Source organism: Dipodomys merriami, unplaced genomic scaffold (assembly GCF_024711535.1).
Source record: "Dipodomys merriami isolate MVZ:Mamm:240054 unplaced genomic scaffold, mDipMer1.0.p SCAF_6, whole genome shotgun sequence".
Classification (NCBI taxonomy): Eukaryota; Metazoa; Chordata; class Mammalia; order Rodentia; family Heteromyidae; genus Dipodomys; species Dipodomys merriami.
This window is the reverse complement of record NW_027206179.1, coordinates 61,205,496-61,218,103: the sequence shown is the minus strand read 5'-3', so window position 1 is coordinate 61,218,103 and position 12,608 is coordinate 61,205,496. Positions and strand designations below refer to the sequence as shown.

Here is a 12,608-nt window from a genome sequence, read left to right as displayed (position 1 = left end):
CGTGGTAGCAGGACCCCAGGACAGGACCTCCTCCTCCCTTAGCTATCATCTCTGGCTCCTTAAGCAGGTCTTTCCCTGGGTTTTCCTGTTGTAGAATGAATCTGACAAAGCTATGCCCTGCAGGATCAAAACCAAATATCTTCAGCAAATGTTTAATGGGGTGGAAAATCTGAAAGAAAACAACAACAATAACAAAAACGAAGGCATCAAGGGTTTCACCTAAAAGAACAAAAATGAGATTTGAACCTCTTTGGAACAAATAAAAGGAGAAAAACCAGCTGAAGGAAGAGCCCAGTAGGAGGAGGCTGCCTGGAGAAGCCCTTCTGACCCCAAGACAGTGCTCTTCTGCCCTGGAATGACTTGGCAAGATACAGTGCCCAGCCTCCCTGGAGAAAGAGGGGTCATATGGGCCCAGAAACAATCCTTCTGCCCACCTCATCATCTTAGAGGACAAGGTGAGGTTGACTTTCCTATTCAATGTTGTAGACTAATTTTCAAGCTTATTCTGAAAATAGCTCTCAGCTACCTGCTGATGCCTCGAATCCCTGAAACAGGAGACAAAGCCTCTGATTCCCAATAACGAGATAAAAGGCTTAATTATGCAAATATATAGTGGAGTACTCCGAAACTCATTCATATTAAAATGTCATCAGCTGGCTTTTTCAGTGGGTGGGATGATTGCTATACCCAGGGATAGGAAGGTACTCATGGAGACCTGCTCAGCTTTGCTGCATGGAACCAAGAAAGAGAAGGCAGGCAGGTAGGCAAGCCACGGTACAGTTGCCACCTCCTCCTCCCCCAATCTCCTCTCACTGCTGGCTGGAAGGGCTGTCTCTTCAGCTGTGCTCTAGGACACAAAGGGGTTGGGGAAGGGTTTCCTGTGAAGATAAGGAGATTCTAGGAGATGAGTCAATGCTGACCCATGGTATAATTACCTCCTGCAGTCCTCAGGCTGACTCACACCCCATTGAGAAGTAGCTGAAAGCTGGTCTTCTTGCAGGGTAAACTGGTATCTCCCATCTCGGTTGGGTCCATCTATCATATGGGCTTGGAGGTATTTGAGCGTGAGATGGAGGGGGAGCTGGGATCCTTCATTCACCATTCCTCCCCAAGTGCTCTAAGATGATGAGGTGGGCAGAAGGGTTGTTTCTGGGTCCACATGACCCCCCTCTCTCTCTCCAGGGAAGCTGGGCACTGAATCTTGCTAAGTCATGCCAGGGAAGAAGAGCACTCTCTTGGGGAGGAGTCAGATGTTCACTCCTGTCCAAAGCACATTTGGAGCTGAGGCTAATACGGGACAGACTGGGTAGAGAAGGGCCTCTTAGGTCAGGGTTTGGTCAGTGAACTCCAGGAGCAACCGCTTTTGTCACCAGCTTTCAGTTAAGCTCTACACATGCTTTTGTTCTTCTGATTCACACTTGGAGTCATTCCCATGATAGCCAGGTCTTAGCTGTGCTGTGGAGATCCAGTGATGAGCTTGGACCAGCTCTACACAGCTGCATCAGGGAGAACCAGGTCTACTCCTTGAGGCGTGTAGGGTGTCAGTATGACAAAACCAGAGGGAGCTGCGGGGATGAGGACAATGAGCTAACAAGGTCATTAATAGCCTAGGCAGCCTGTGGGGTTCAAGGAAGAAACCAAAGCTGAGTAGTGGGAGTGTGTAGTCTGAGATCTTCCTGAAGGACAGGGACAGGTGAGCTGTGCTAGCTTCTGCAGTCAATGCAAGTAGGGGCTTTTTCTATTGCCATTCAGGCATAGCATTTGATATTATGGTCCTGGACATGCAAAAATCTAGCATTTGTGCATTGTGCAAGCCCTGACATCCAGTTGGCTGGGAAGATATAGCATAGAGCGTGTATGGTTCTTAAGCATCCATTTGTCTGGGTTGCTGTTCTTCTCCTTTATAGGGAGTAGGTGCTCCGCAAGTTGATGAATTGACTATTCTTGCCTACAGCTCCAATAGGGCAGGAAGAAAATACTCAGACAGGGTGTCATTTTGAATACTTCTCCACCCTCTTCTGAGCATCTTATCTGTAACTAAAAAACCTCCTACTGCCTTTTTTTTTTTTTTTAAACCTGGTCAAGTATCATATTGCTTTTTGGCTGTTTTCTCACTATGAGAAAAGCATAAGTTTCACGGAGACTGGAACTTTTGTGTGTTTTATTTATTGAATATTTATGATTCATATCTGGGCATACCATCAATACTCAATTTATATTTGGTGAATGGAAGAGCAAGTCAAATTTCTGTGCATAGTAAACAGGCATGAGTGTACATGTAAGAAACATTCATGTTTAGCTTTTTGGAAGGTCAACTAAGTCTCTATCCATTTGGAGAGAGCTGAAGTAGTCAAAATGCAAAATGCAATTGTCCTCTCCAGTGTCCCCATGTAATTCTGATCATTTCTCTGAGTCCAACCCTTGTGTACACAGTTTTCCTAGGCCTGATTCATTGGAATGAACATTTACAAAATACCACAGAAGGAAGTATCCAAGAAGATGGGATTTCAGAGTTAGCAAGACCTGGTCTAGGTTCTCAATTGCTTATAGTCTAATGGAAGACCTAGAGTTACTGATGAATAACTAAGGGAACTATGATTTGCACAACAAAAGAAATATGTAAAGAAATAAGTGAATTTGAGAAGGGTGGTCAGGAATGTTAATGGAAGACATGGTGTCCTAGTAGGGTTTTAAGGACTAAATAGACTATTAATTATTAACAAGGTGAACAGAAAGTGACATATGAGTGTGTGGGTTCTTGTTCTCTGGAATTTGTGAGTTGACAAACTGAAAAAGTGTAGCAAGATAGGTGTTGTGGTACATACTTGTAATTAAACAGCAGTTTGGATTCTGAAGCAGTATTATCAAGGCTAGCCTAGGATATATTGCAGGACCCTATCTTGAAAACAGCAATAAACCAAGTGACCAACCAACCACACAACAAAAACAAGTGTATAAAAAGCATAGTAGGTGAGCTGGGTGCTAGGTACATAGATCAGAGAGAGAACAGTTGCTTAGCAACTATCTAGAGCATTAGTGTGAAGCCAAAGGATAGAATATTAACAGTCACATTACACACAGACACAGACACAGACACACACACACACACACACACACTTTTGTACAAAAACACAATGTAACTAAGTTACAGAAATGTGACCTGAGGCTCATAGGAAACTAGTCCCATGTTTCTCTTAGGAGGAATGGTTTAGTATTCACTAATTCAGTGTTTGTAGAGATGTCATAGTACTTTGAAGAATAATGAGAATTAACAATGTATGATTGGTCCCAGGTTATATCATATTGTCTTTGTATCAGTACCTCTGTCAGCTGCTGTACCTATCAGTCCTATTTGGGGTGGAATGAATGTGTGCTAGGTTAGTAAATGCCATCTGCAGGAATTCTGGCTTCAGAGGTACACTTCAGAGGAATTTTAAGGCTCAGTTGTACAAAGGGAAGTTGTGGGCCACGCATGGAAGTGACCTGATGGGTGGGATTGTTAGAATGGAAGTGTACAGTTTAAAAAAAGAATTGCATAGGATGTAGTCTGCCTAAGAAGTGTCACAAGTAGCCCATTATCAGTCTTTCAAACTTCACAGCTTTGCAACACTGTAACAATGTTGTAATGGTGGGTATTTGTTCTTTCAGTGACTTTTCATTTTTGTGACAGCATGTGACCCTTTACTCGCTTACTTGTGTCTCCTTAAGTATCTTCTTGGTAAGTCACATGACTTTTTTCTGTGACAAGTGTCAAGACATAACCTCAGAACAATTTCCTATGTAAGAATTTTATAAACAAATGTTTCTAAGCAACTTCGTATTTGTATGATACACACTCTGAGAGGACAGTTGTGGCCAGAGGCTGTATGGAGCCTGCCATGTTCTCTTCTTTCACACAGAAGAGGAAAGGAGGCCACTGAATCCCTCCTTTGTGTATGAAAGCAAAACTTTCAAGTAATGGGGACAAGGGATGAAAGATAAAGCAGAGTGGGATCATTTTTCATGGGTCATGTGGTCTTTGGGGCTACTGTGATTTTGAAGCCTATAGCTGAGAATGTTCCAGGTGCTTGGTTAAAGGATCTTTGTTGAGTTTTAGAAGTAAAGGCTACAGGAACCAAATACAATGTCAGAGAGGAAGGGGCTTAGAGTCATTGGCGGCTACTTTCCCTGGTCTCATGGTACAATTGCAAGTCTCCCTTTCTCTTTTCTTTTCTCATCCTTTTCTATTCTGTCTTCCTTCCCTTTCCTTTTCTATTCCTTCTTTTTCTTTTTTATTTCAAAATTCTTTCTCCCTTCCTTTCCCTTTTCTCTTTTCTTCTTTTCCTCTTTCCCCCTCCCTTCCCTTCTTGCCATACTGAGGCTTATACTCAAGGTCTGGGTGCTGCCCCTTAAGATTTTAGCCCCAAGCTAGTGTTCTATCATTTGAGAGCTATATTTACTTTTGGCTTTTTTGTGGTAAATTGGAGATAAGAGTCTCACAATTTTTCCTGCCCCAACTTGGCTTGGAACCATGAACCTCAGGTCTCAGGCATTTGAGTACTAGGATTATTGGCATGAGCCAATGGTGCCCAGCAAATTTCCATTTCTGGTCCACTTAAAAACAAAATGTAGCTATTTATAAGATGATTTCTTTTGTTGCTTTGTATGTCCCTCCCCCATGGTATAACCCCTGTTTTCACTGTATTTGATGTTGGTATAACTTGTGGAGGGGAAGGAAAAAAACAAATTGTTTTAATAGGGATACAAGTGGACCCATTGCAACAATGAGATATACAAATCGTTATGTTGAAAAACGAACTTTACAACTTTGGCCGGGGGTGGGGGGGGGGTGGAAAGGGGATGGGGGTGGGTGGGAGGGGTGGGAGATGGGAAGGGATGGGAAGGGGAAACAAAGGAGGAGGCAGCAATGCTTGATAAGAAATGTACTCATTACCTTGCTTATGTAATTGTAACCCCTCTGTATGGTATTTTCACAATAAAAAACTTATTAATTAAAAAATAAAATGTAGCTGATGAATTCACTAAAAATTTGGTTGAAATACTATGAATGTATTTTTATAAATCTTCAGATTTAAAAAGAGCTTAAGAAATCCCTACCCATCACTTTCATGTCTTAGATCTATGTTAGTTAACATCTAGTCAGCTAATGAATGTCTGTTGATAAGAAACTCCTTGTAGTTTGGAGACAATATTGACCACAGACAATCCCAAGAAATATTCCTCATAAACTCGCTTTCCACTTGTAGAATGAAACATGAAATTCACCATGTATTTTATAGAAAATAGGAAATATTTAATGTATATAAATTTATTTGCCTTAGCAATGATTTATTTACAATTTATGATTGATAACAACAATTGAGGTAAAAATATACATGAGGTATAAATATAATATTTAAATGAAATATCATATTTTATTTCCATCGGCAAGATAACAAGGAATAAAATACTGTAGTACTTGACAGATAAGCTTGATGCATCATTTTTCCCTCCCCTACTTTTTTCCTTTATTTAAAAGATGCACCATGTTTTTAGGTAACAGTGATGGGATTAGTAGATGTATAAAAATTTCAAAAGTCAGGTCATTGGAAGAGAGAGGAAGTCAGAAATAAATCCATATCTGTTTTTTTTTGGGGGGGGGTTCAGTCGTGGGGCCTGAACTCTGGGCCTGGGCGCTGTCCCTCAGCTCTTCAGCTCAAGGCTAGCACTCTACCACTTGAGCCACAGCACTACTTCGGCTTTTTTTCCCCCCGCTTATGCGGTGCTGAGGAATGGAACCCAAGGCCTCAAGCATGCAAGGCAAGCGCTCTACCACTGAGCCACCTTCCCAGCCCTCCATATCTGTTTTTATTTCTCTAGGTCCATCTAGTCCTTGTGTAAAGTTTGAGGAACACTGCTTAATGGGACACAATACCATTTGTCTTCCAGTGCCCATCCTATTTTCCAAACACATAGTGCCCATCTTTGGGGCAGGACCAGTGCTGAGATTAAACTTCACCAATGATCGTGTCAGGGCCTAAAAATGCAATCCTACCTACACAGTTCAGATGTTGTGGTAGAAGAGAATTTGTTTCTGCCTGCATGTCCTAGGAAGACACATGAATGAACAATTCCTAGTATGATTTTCCTTGCACCGTATCAAACTCATAGTGTTTTTTATTCCTCTCATTAAAACAATTGCACATTTCTGATAGACATTGCATAAAATAAAACTGAAAACACATTTTCCCTCCTCCAATACAGTTTCTAAATCATGATATCCATTTCTGTCAAACAACTAAAGAAATCTTTCTCCATGAAACCAAGCACAATAAATTATCTTTCCCTCTACACTTGTTGAGTTACAGTCAAAGCAACACATCCACTCAGAATTGGTTAAAAGAAGAATCAATTTGCTTAGTTTATACAGTAATAAATAAGGTGGGGGTCAAATGCATAGGTAGCTTGAGCTGGCGGCTAATGAAGAAACATGGAATTCATATATCCATTTATACTTTCTAAGACTCATTAAAGAATACACTTTTGGTTTTATGTTAGTAAAAAAAAAATAACCCTGTCTTTCAGATTGTAAGATTTTAGTGAATTATATTTTAAGAGTATCAAATATAGCAAAATATAAATTCCCTGAAGCTGTGATGAGCCAGGACTCTTGAAGGACTACCATCTCCCTTTGTCTGGTGTCCAGAGTCAAATTCAGTGCAATACATTGGGAAGAAAAGGTCAATTAACTGTGACCATATAGGCAGGCCACTGGTCAAATAGAAGAGACTTTAATAACATTATGAAAAAGTATCAGCGTAAACTTGAGACAGTACAGAGGCTCCCTTTGGCTGTGAATATGGACAGGAACAGGTATTCAGCCCCTCTATCACTGAGTTGACTCCAGTGGTCCAACTGACATCTCACTGAAATTGCATATAGTATGATACAGGGGAAACTTGTGCAATCTAGTCTTAAATTTGGCAATGACTTCTCATCTACTGCTTTGGGTTAAAGAGGAGTAAATATTTCTTTTGCTGTATCTTAACAGCCCACTCTTACTTTTGAACAACAGAAACCAGTTGTCCAAATACATAAGAAAGCTCTTAATGCCATTTTCCTTTGGTTGGCTGATCTTTGGTTAGACATCAGGGCAAATGGAGAGATTAGACTTTGTCACACCTTGGCATTAGCAGCAGGCTCTACTCAGCTTATAGGACTTTAGGGAGACAGGGCCCAGAGTTACTGGGTAAAAGCTGGGTGAGGAAGGGACTCACGGAGTCAGTCAATTGTATATAAAATCAATATTTTACATATATACAGTAAAGGTAGAGCTATCCCCATATATGTACATATGATACAATATATTTATTTACAGTTAAGTATATGCTTCTTAGAAGCCTTTAAATAACAAATTAGGCATCGCACATAATCCATTTAATTTTAAGTAACAGATATAGGTTCTGATTTTTTAAAAAAATATTATATTAGTAGGGATGTAGCCATCTCCAGGAGGGCTAGAAAAGTTCTCAGAAAATTCATGCATTGACATTCTGACTTCTCAGTGTTTGCATTTCTAAGCACTAAACCACATTTATCTCCCTCTTGCTTTCTCATGGGCACGCTCTCAGCTCTAAGTATTGGTTTCACTTCCTGTTCCCTGAGTTTGATGTCACAATGGAGCAAAACTCAGATTTTAGTCTCAGGACCCTCAGCAATGAGGGGTTGAAAAGAGTTTCTAATCTTGGCGACTTCGGCTGCACAAAGATGTCCAAAGCCTTTGCTGTACCATTCTGGGGAGTGACCTCTGTAGGGAAAGAAATCAAAAAGGAAATGAGAAAGTCATTTTCCAAATTACAGCAATTTGTCAGGAAGGACAGAGCTGTCCTTGGGCTCAGGTCACCAGAACACTTGCTAACCACTCAGGGCTGCTGCCTTGAGGAGCTGCGGACTCGTGTCCACAAGCAGGTATCTTGCAAATGCCTTGGCTGCCAAGCATTCACTCTGTGCTTTAAAATGATAGCACTCCTTGGGGGTAGAATGAGGTGATTTACCCTGAATCTAGAATTTGCTGAGAAAACTAAATTTTCATTGACCTATGCTTAAACACAGAACTTGTGTTAGGAACATGAATGCCCCCAAGGAGTTTGATAAGTTAATTTCTTCTCATAGATACAATTGGAGGGCACAGCAAATGGGAACAGGGAAAAAAGAAATGTAAGAGAAGGGAAATTAAGATTTACCAAGCATCTACTGTGTGCCTCTCTGTGTTCTATGCATTAAGTACAGAGATGTAAGTGAGGACTAAATAGAAAATAAAGAAACTCCCATAAGATCCGCTATATATATCCTTTGGATATATCCTTTGGATATATATCCAAGGGAAATGAAATAGGGATGATGAATACTCTCCATTCCTGTGTGCACTACAGCTTTATTCACTATACCCAAGATATGGAATCAACCAAAGTGTCTTTTGGTGAATGAATGGATAAGGAAAATGGCTTATACATACACTGTACAAACACTGTGCCAGTGGCTTATATATACAATGGAATACTAGTTTGTCTTTGAAAAGAAGGAGATCCTGTCATTTATCACAACATGGATGAACCTGGAGGATGTTAAGGTAAATGAATTAAGTCAGGTATAGAAGGACAAATAGTACATGCTCTCATTTATATGTGGAACCAAAGTATGGAACTCATGGGGTAGGGGTTGGGATTGAGAGTTATAACTAATGAGCTCAAGAGACTTATGTATAATGTGGAAACTATAGCTACTTCTTAATTTAAAAAATCTACATTTATGGACGACATTCAATACATTAATACAATGTGTAATCAAGTCACGGTAAGTCGATTTCTTAATTTTTTTTTGTGTATGCCCATCCTGGAGCTTGAACTAAGGGCCTAAGTACTGTTCTTGAGCCTTTTTTTTAAATCAAGGCTAGTGCTCTACCACTTGAGCCACAGGTCCCCTTCCTGTGTTTTGTTGGTTAATTGGAGTTAAGAGTCTCACAAACTTTCCCTCAGATTTCAGCTTCTTGAGTAGCTAGGATTAAATGCATGAGCCACTGGTACCTGGCTTATCATTTTTATATGTTTGGAATTCTGTAAAATTTTGCAATATTTTTTAGGTTGTTAACTAATAGTTACCCTACTGTGCTAAGGAAGAACCAGAAGGGATTTAACTCTTCTACCTCATGTTTTGGTACCTTTATTATAAGATTTTATTCTCTCCTTTTTCCTCTTGCCTTTCCCAGGCTCTAATGGTCACTACTCCATTCTATTCTTCCACAAGATTGATTTAATGGTTTCCACAAATGGGTGAGAACATGGGTGGTTGTATTACAAGGGGTTGTGTTTGTCGTCATTACCAAGAAAGAATATCTTCAGTGTTCACTTAACAAAAACTGAGTATGTGAAGTAAGAGATGTGCTAATAGCTTGATTTGGTGATCCCATCATGCATATGGTATAGCAAAATATTGCAATGTATTCTTCTATAAGTGCACATGAATTTTACTCATTATTTAAAAACCAATAAACTAGAAAAAAAGAAAAAAGGGAGCAAAGGCTGCAGGAGAAATGTCAGACTTTAAGGCAATGGGAAAAGAGAGAGGAGGCATATGTAATGTTCTATGAAATCTTGTCCATGGCAGTGAGGAAAGCAGTAGAATGAAGTAAGAAACTAGGATGACAAGCAGGTGGTGGTCAATGGGCCTTGTGTGCTGAGTCTCCTGAGCCCCACAGGTCCTGTGTGGACTGCCACTTACTTCAGGTCAATCCTACAGATGTGGGTTAGTCGTGACTTGCCAGAACCACACGGCTCTATCAAGTACTGAGAATCCATCACCACTGCCCTCACGCCGCCCATGAGCTGGGCTTCTTCATGCTCTACAGAAAGGGACACCAGAGTGCACATTCCTTTGGGCAAGTCAGTCTTCCAGGTCCTGGAGGTGAAACAAGCCACGCATGAGAGTTAGGCTGAGAAAGAAAGCAAAACCTGAACCCAAGAGCTAAGGTTTCTACCTAGATTTTCCTGCCAAAAATCTGGGCTGCAGTTCCGAATGCTAGTTGCTTGAATTAAGCTAATGGTTTCCATAAGTTGAGTGAAGTCTGGAGAGCGCAGTTCAAAGCATGGGTCTTAGCTTTAGGACTTAGAGGCTGGAAATGGTCTTTGCAGGCCTCAGATTGGCATTTGGACCACAAACCGAGGTCCCATCCTGATCTTCTGTAGAAGTGCCTGCTTGTTACAGAAGAAGTGAGCTTAGAGTTTTGAGAACAGGCCTCAGTCAATTCTATTTTGTGTGTGTGTGCTAGCCCTGAGGCTTGGACTCAAGGCCTAGATGCTGTCACTGAGCTTTTTTGCTCAAAGCCAATGCTTTACCACTTGACCCACAGCTCCAACTCCAGCATTTTTTGGTAGCTTATTGGAGATTAAGAGTCTCATAAACTTTTCTACCTGGGCTGGCTTTGAACGGTGATCCTCAGATCTCAGCCTCCTGAATATATATACATGTGTGTTTGTGTGTGTGTGTATGTGTGTGTGTGTATGTGTGCATTCTCCCTTGACCTGCTTGCTCAAGGCTGGCACTTTATTTATTTGTTTATTTTCCTGGTTCTAGAGTTTGAATTCAGAGTCTGGGCACTGTCCCTGAGCTTTTGTGCTCAAGGCTTGTGCTCTACCACTTGAGCCACAGATGCAGTTCTGGCTTTTTGGTGGATAATTTGAGATAAAAGTCTCATAGACTTTCCTGACTGGGTTGGCTTTGAACTATTATCCTTAGATTTGAGCCTCCTGAATACTAGGATTATGGGTGTGAACCACCTGCACTTGGCTTGTACTCTACTTTTGAGCCAAATCTCCAGGCTACCTTTTTGGTTGATTATTTTGGAGATAGTATCTCACAGACTTTTCTGCTCATGCTGGTTTTGCATCACTATTGTCCCAATCTCACCCTCCTGTGTAGCTAGGATTACAGGCAGGAGCTGCTGGTACCTGGCTCTATTGACTTACTATTGACTTTATCTCTCCAGTGAAATATAAACCCAGGCTGCAGGGCCTGCAGCAGGGCCTGTGGTAAAGCTGACACAATGATGTACTAACCAAGGACTACTGATAGATTGCAGCATGGATGGAAAGAGTGAGGTTCTATGTAAGGACTCCTCTTCAGGAAAGAAGAGGACCCACTATGGCCAGTTCCACCCCTCAGCTGCTTTCCAAAGCAAATCCTAGGTTTTCTGCTTGTGAGAAGGAAGGTGTGAAAGTTAACTCCCCAAGATGATTCATGTCTTAATAACTGTGGTAATAGCCCACCCTTATAACACCAGGATCTCAAGGTCATGAGAACACACACATATACTTTGGGAACAATCACCCTTAATGACAAGGTCCCAAGGAGAAATACCAAAGCCATAAAGAATGCAGGTGAAAAGTAACCTTTTGTTATAGTCAATACTAGTTTCATCAAGAAAACATTTTAAATACACATTTGAAGATTTCAGTAGTGATTCCTTTTACATTAGTGATCCATGAGAGCAGACTGGGTTTTGCTTACATTTTTAATAAAAAGGATGTATCGATCTAATTACATTTTATTCGGATTCTTCATATTCCCAAGCCCTGTTCTTTCTAATGAAATACTGCATTTTGACTGAGTAAACTGCCTAATATTTACTGAACATTCCACTCCCAGCCTAGAGGGGAGGGCTGGAACTCAACCCAGAAGCAAATCAGAAGCAGTATTTCAGTGGCAGCCACAGGGGCCAGCAAACCTGGAATCTGATTGCATGTCCAGTGTCTTGGCACACTAGGACCTGACACACTAACACCTGTGCAGGTGTTTCCACGCAGGTAATTATTTATGAACATGCAAAGTTAAGCACATAGGGTTTAAAGTCACACACACTCCTGTTTTAGTTATTCGCAACGTGAAGATTTGCTTTCCCTGGAGAGAAAGGCAAGAATCAGGAGAAAAGCCAGCCCGATTTGCTTTGCATAATTTGGCAGAAAGTGCCACTGAACAAGCAGCAGCTCTTCTGGAGCCTCTGTTTGGAGGAAATGAATGGTATTTATAGCCTAATAAAGTGTGTGCTCCACATGGAGAGGGGCCTTGCTGGAGAGCTGGAGCAGAGCTGTAAATTGGGTGAAGAAGCAGGAAGTCAGGCATAAATACAGCAAAGTCAGGGCGGCCTTAGTGCTCCCTATGGAGACTGGATTTAGGAGGGCAGGACTCTGAGAAGTGCTTAAATCTGCAGCCTCTATTTTGCTTTTAGAACAGGGCCTCATAAACCACGGAGTCAGGCTTACCTGAGAACCACGAAGTCTCTGGAAGGATGGGGGGCCATGCTGTTCAGGACGTACTGGTAAACTTCCGTCTGCCTGTCCAGAGTCTCTACCACCTTCCACTGCACAAAATCCTCATCCCACAGGTGACGCTCTCTCAGTATGCGATTCAGCACCACGGAGGGTGGTGCTTCCACCTCCACAGAGGCCTTCCACAGCTTCAGGGGGTTCCCGTCCCCCACCTTGGGAAAGACACCAGTAAGAGCTGAAGAGGTTGTGGGGGTACATCGAACCTTAGCCTACTGTATCAAGTGTTCAAAAAAAATCCCTGGTTATAAT

General features: G+C 41.4%; 1 protein-coding gene across 3 annotated transcripts in view; it reads right to left on the bottom strand.

Moving 5' to 3' along the window:
- Positions 1–5,278: 5,278 nt before the first annotated feature.
- Positions 5,279–12,608, bottom strand: part of Stard13 (StAR related lipid transfer domain containing 13) — a 252,135-nt gene continuing 244,805 nt past the window's right edge. For 2 of the 3 annotated variants that reach the window (XM_070002983.1, XM_070002984.1), the window contains exons 12-14: positions 12,294–12,511; positions 9,757–9,933; positions 5,281–7,786 (exon numbers count right to left, since the gene is read on the bottom strand). In XM_070002983.1, coding sequence (XP_069859084.1) covers positions 7,669–7,786; positions 9,757–9,933; positions 12,294–12,511 — 513 coding nt within the window. In that variant the 3' untranslated portion in view covers positions 5,281–7,668. Of the gene's footprint in view, positions 7,787–9,756; positions 9,934–12,293; positions 12,512–12,608 lie in introns of all 3 variants that reach the window. The other variant, XM_070002982.1, reaches the window with a different exon arrangement.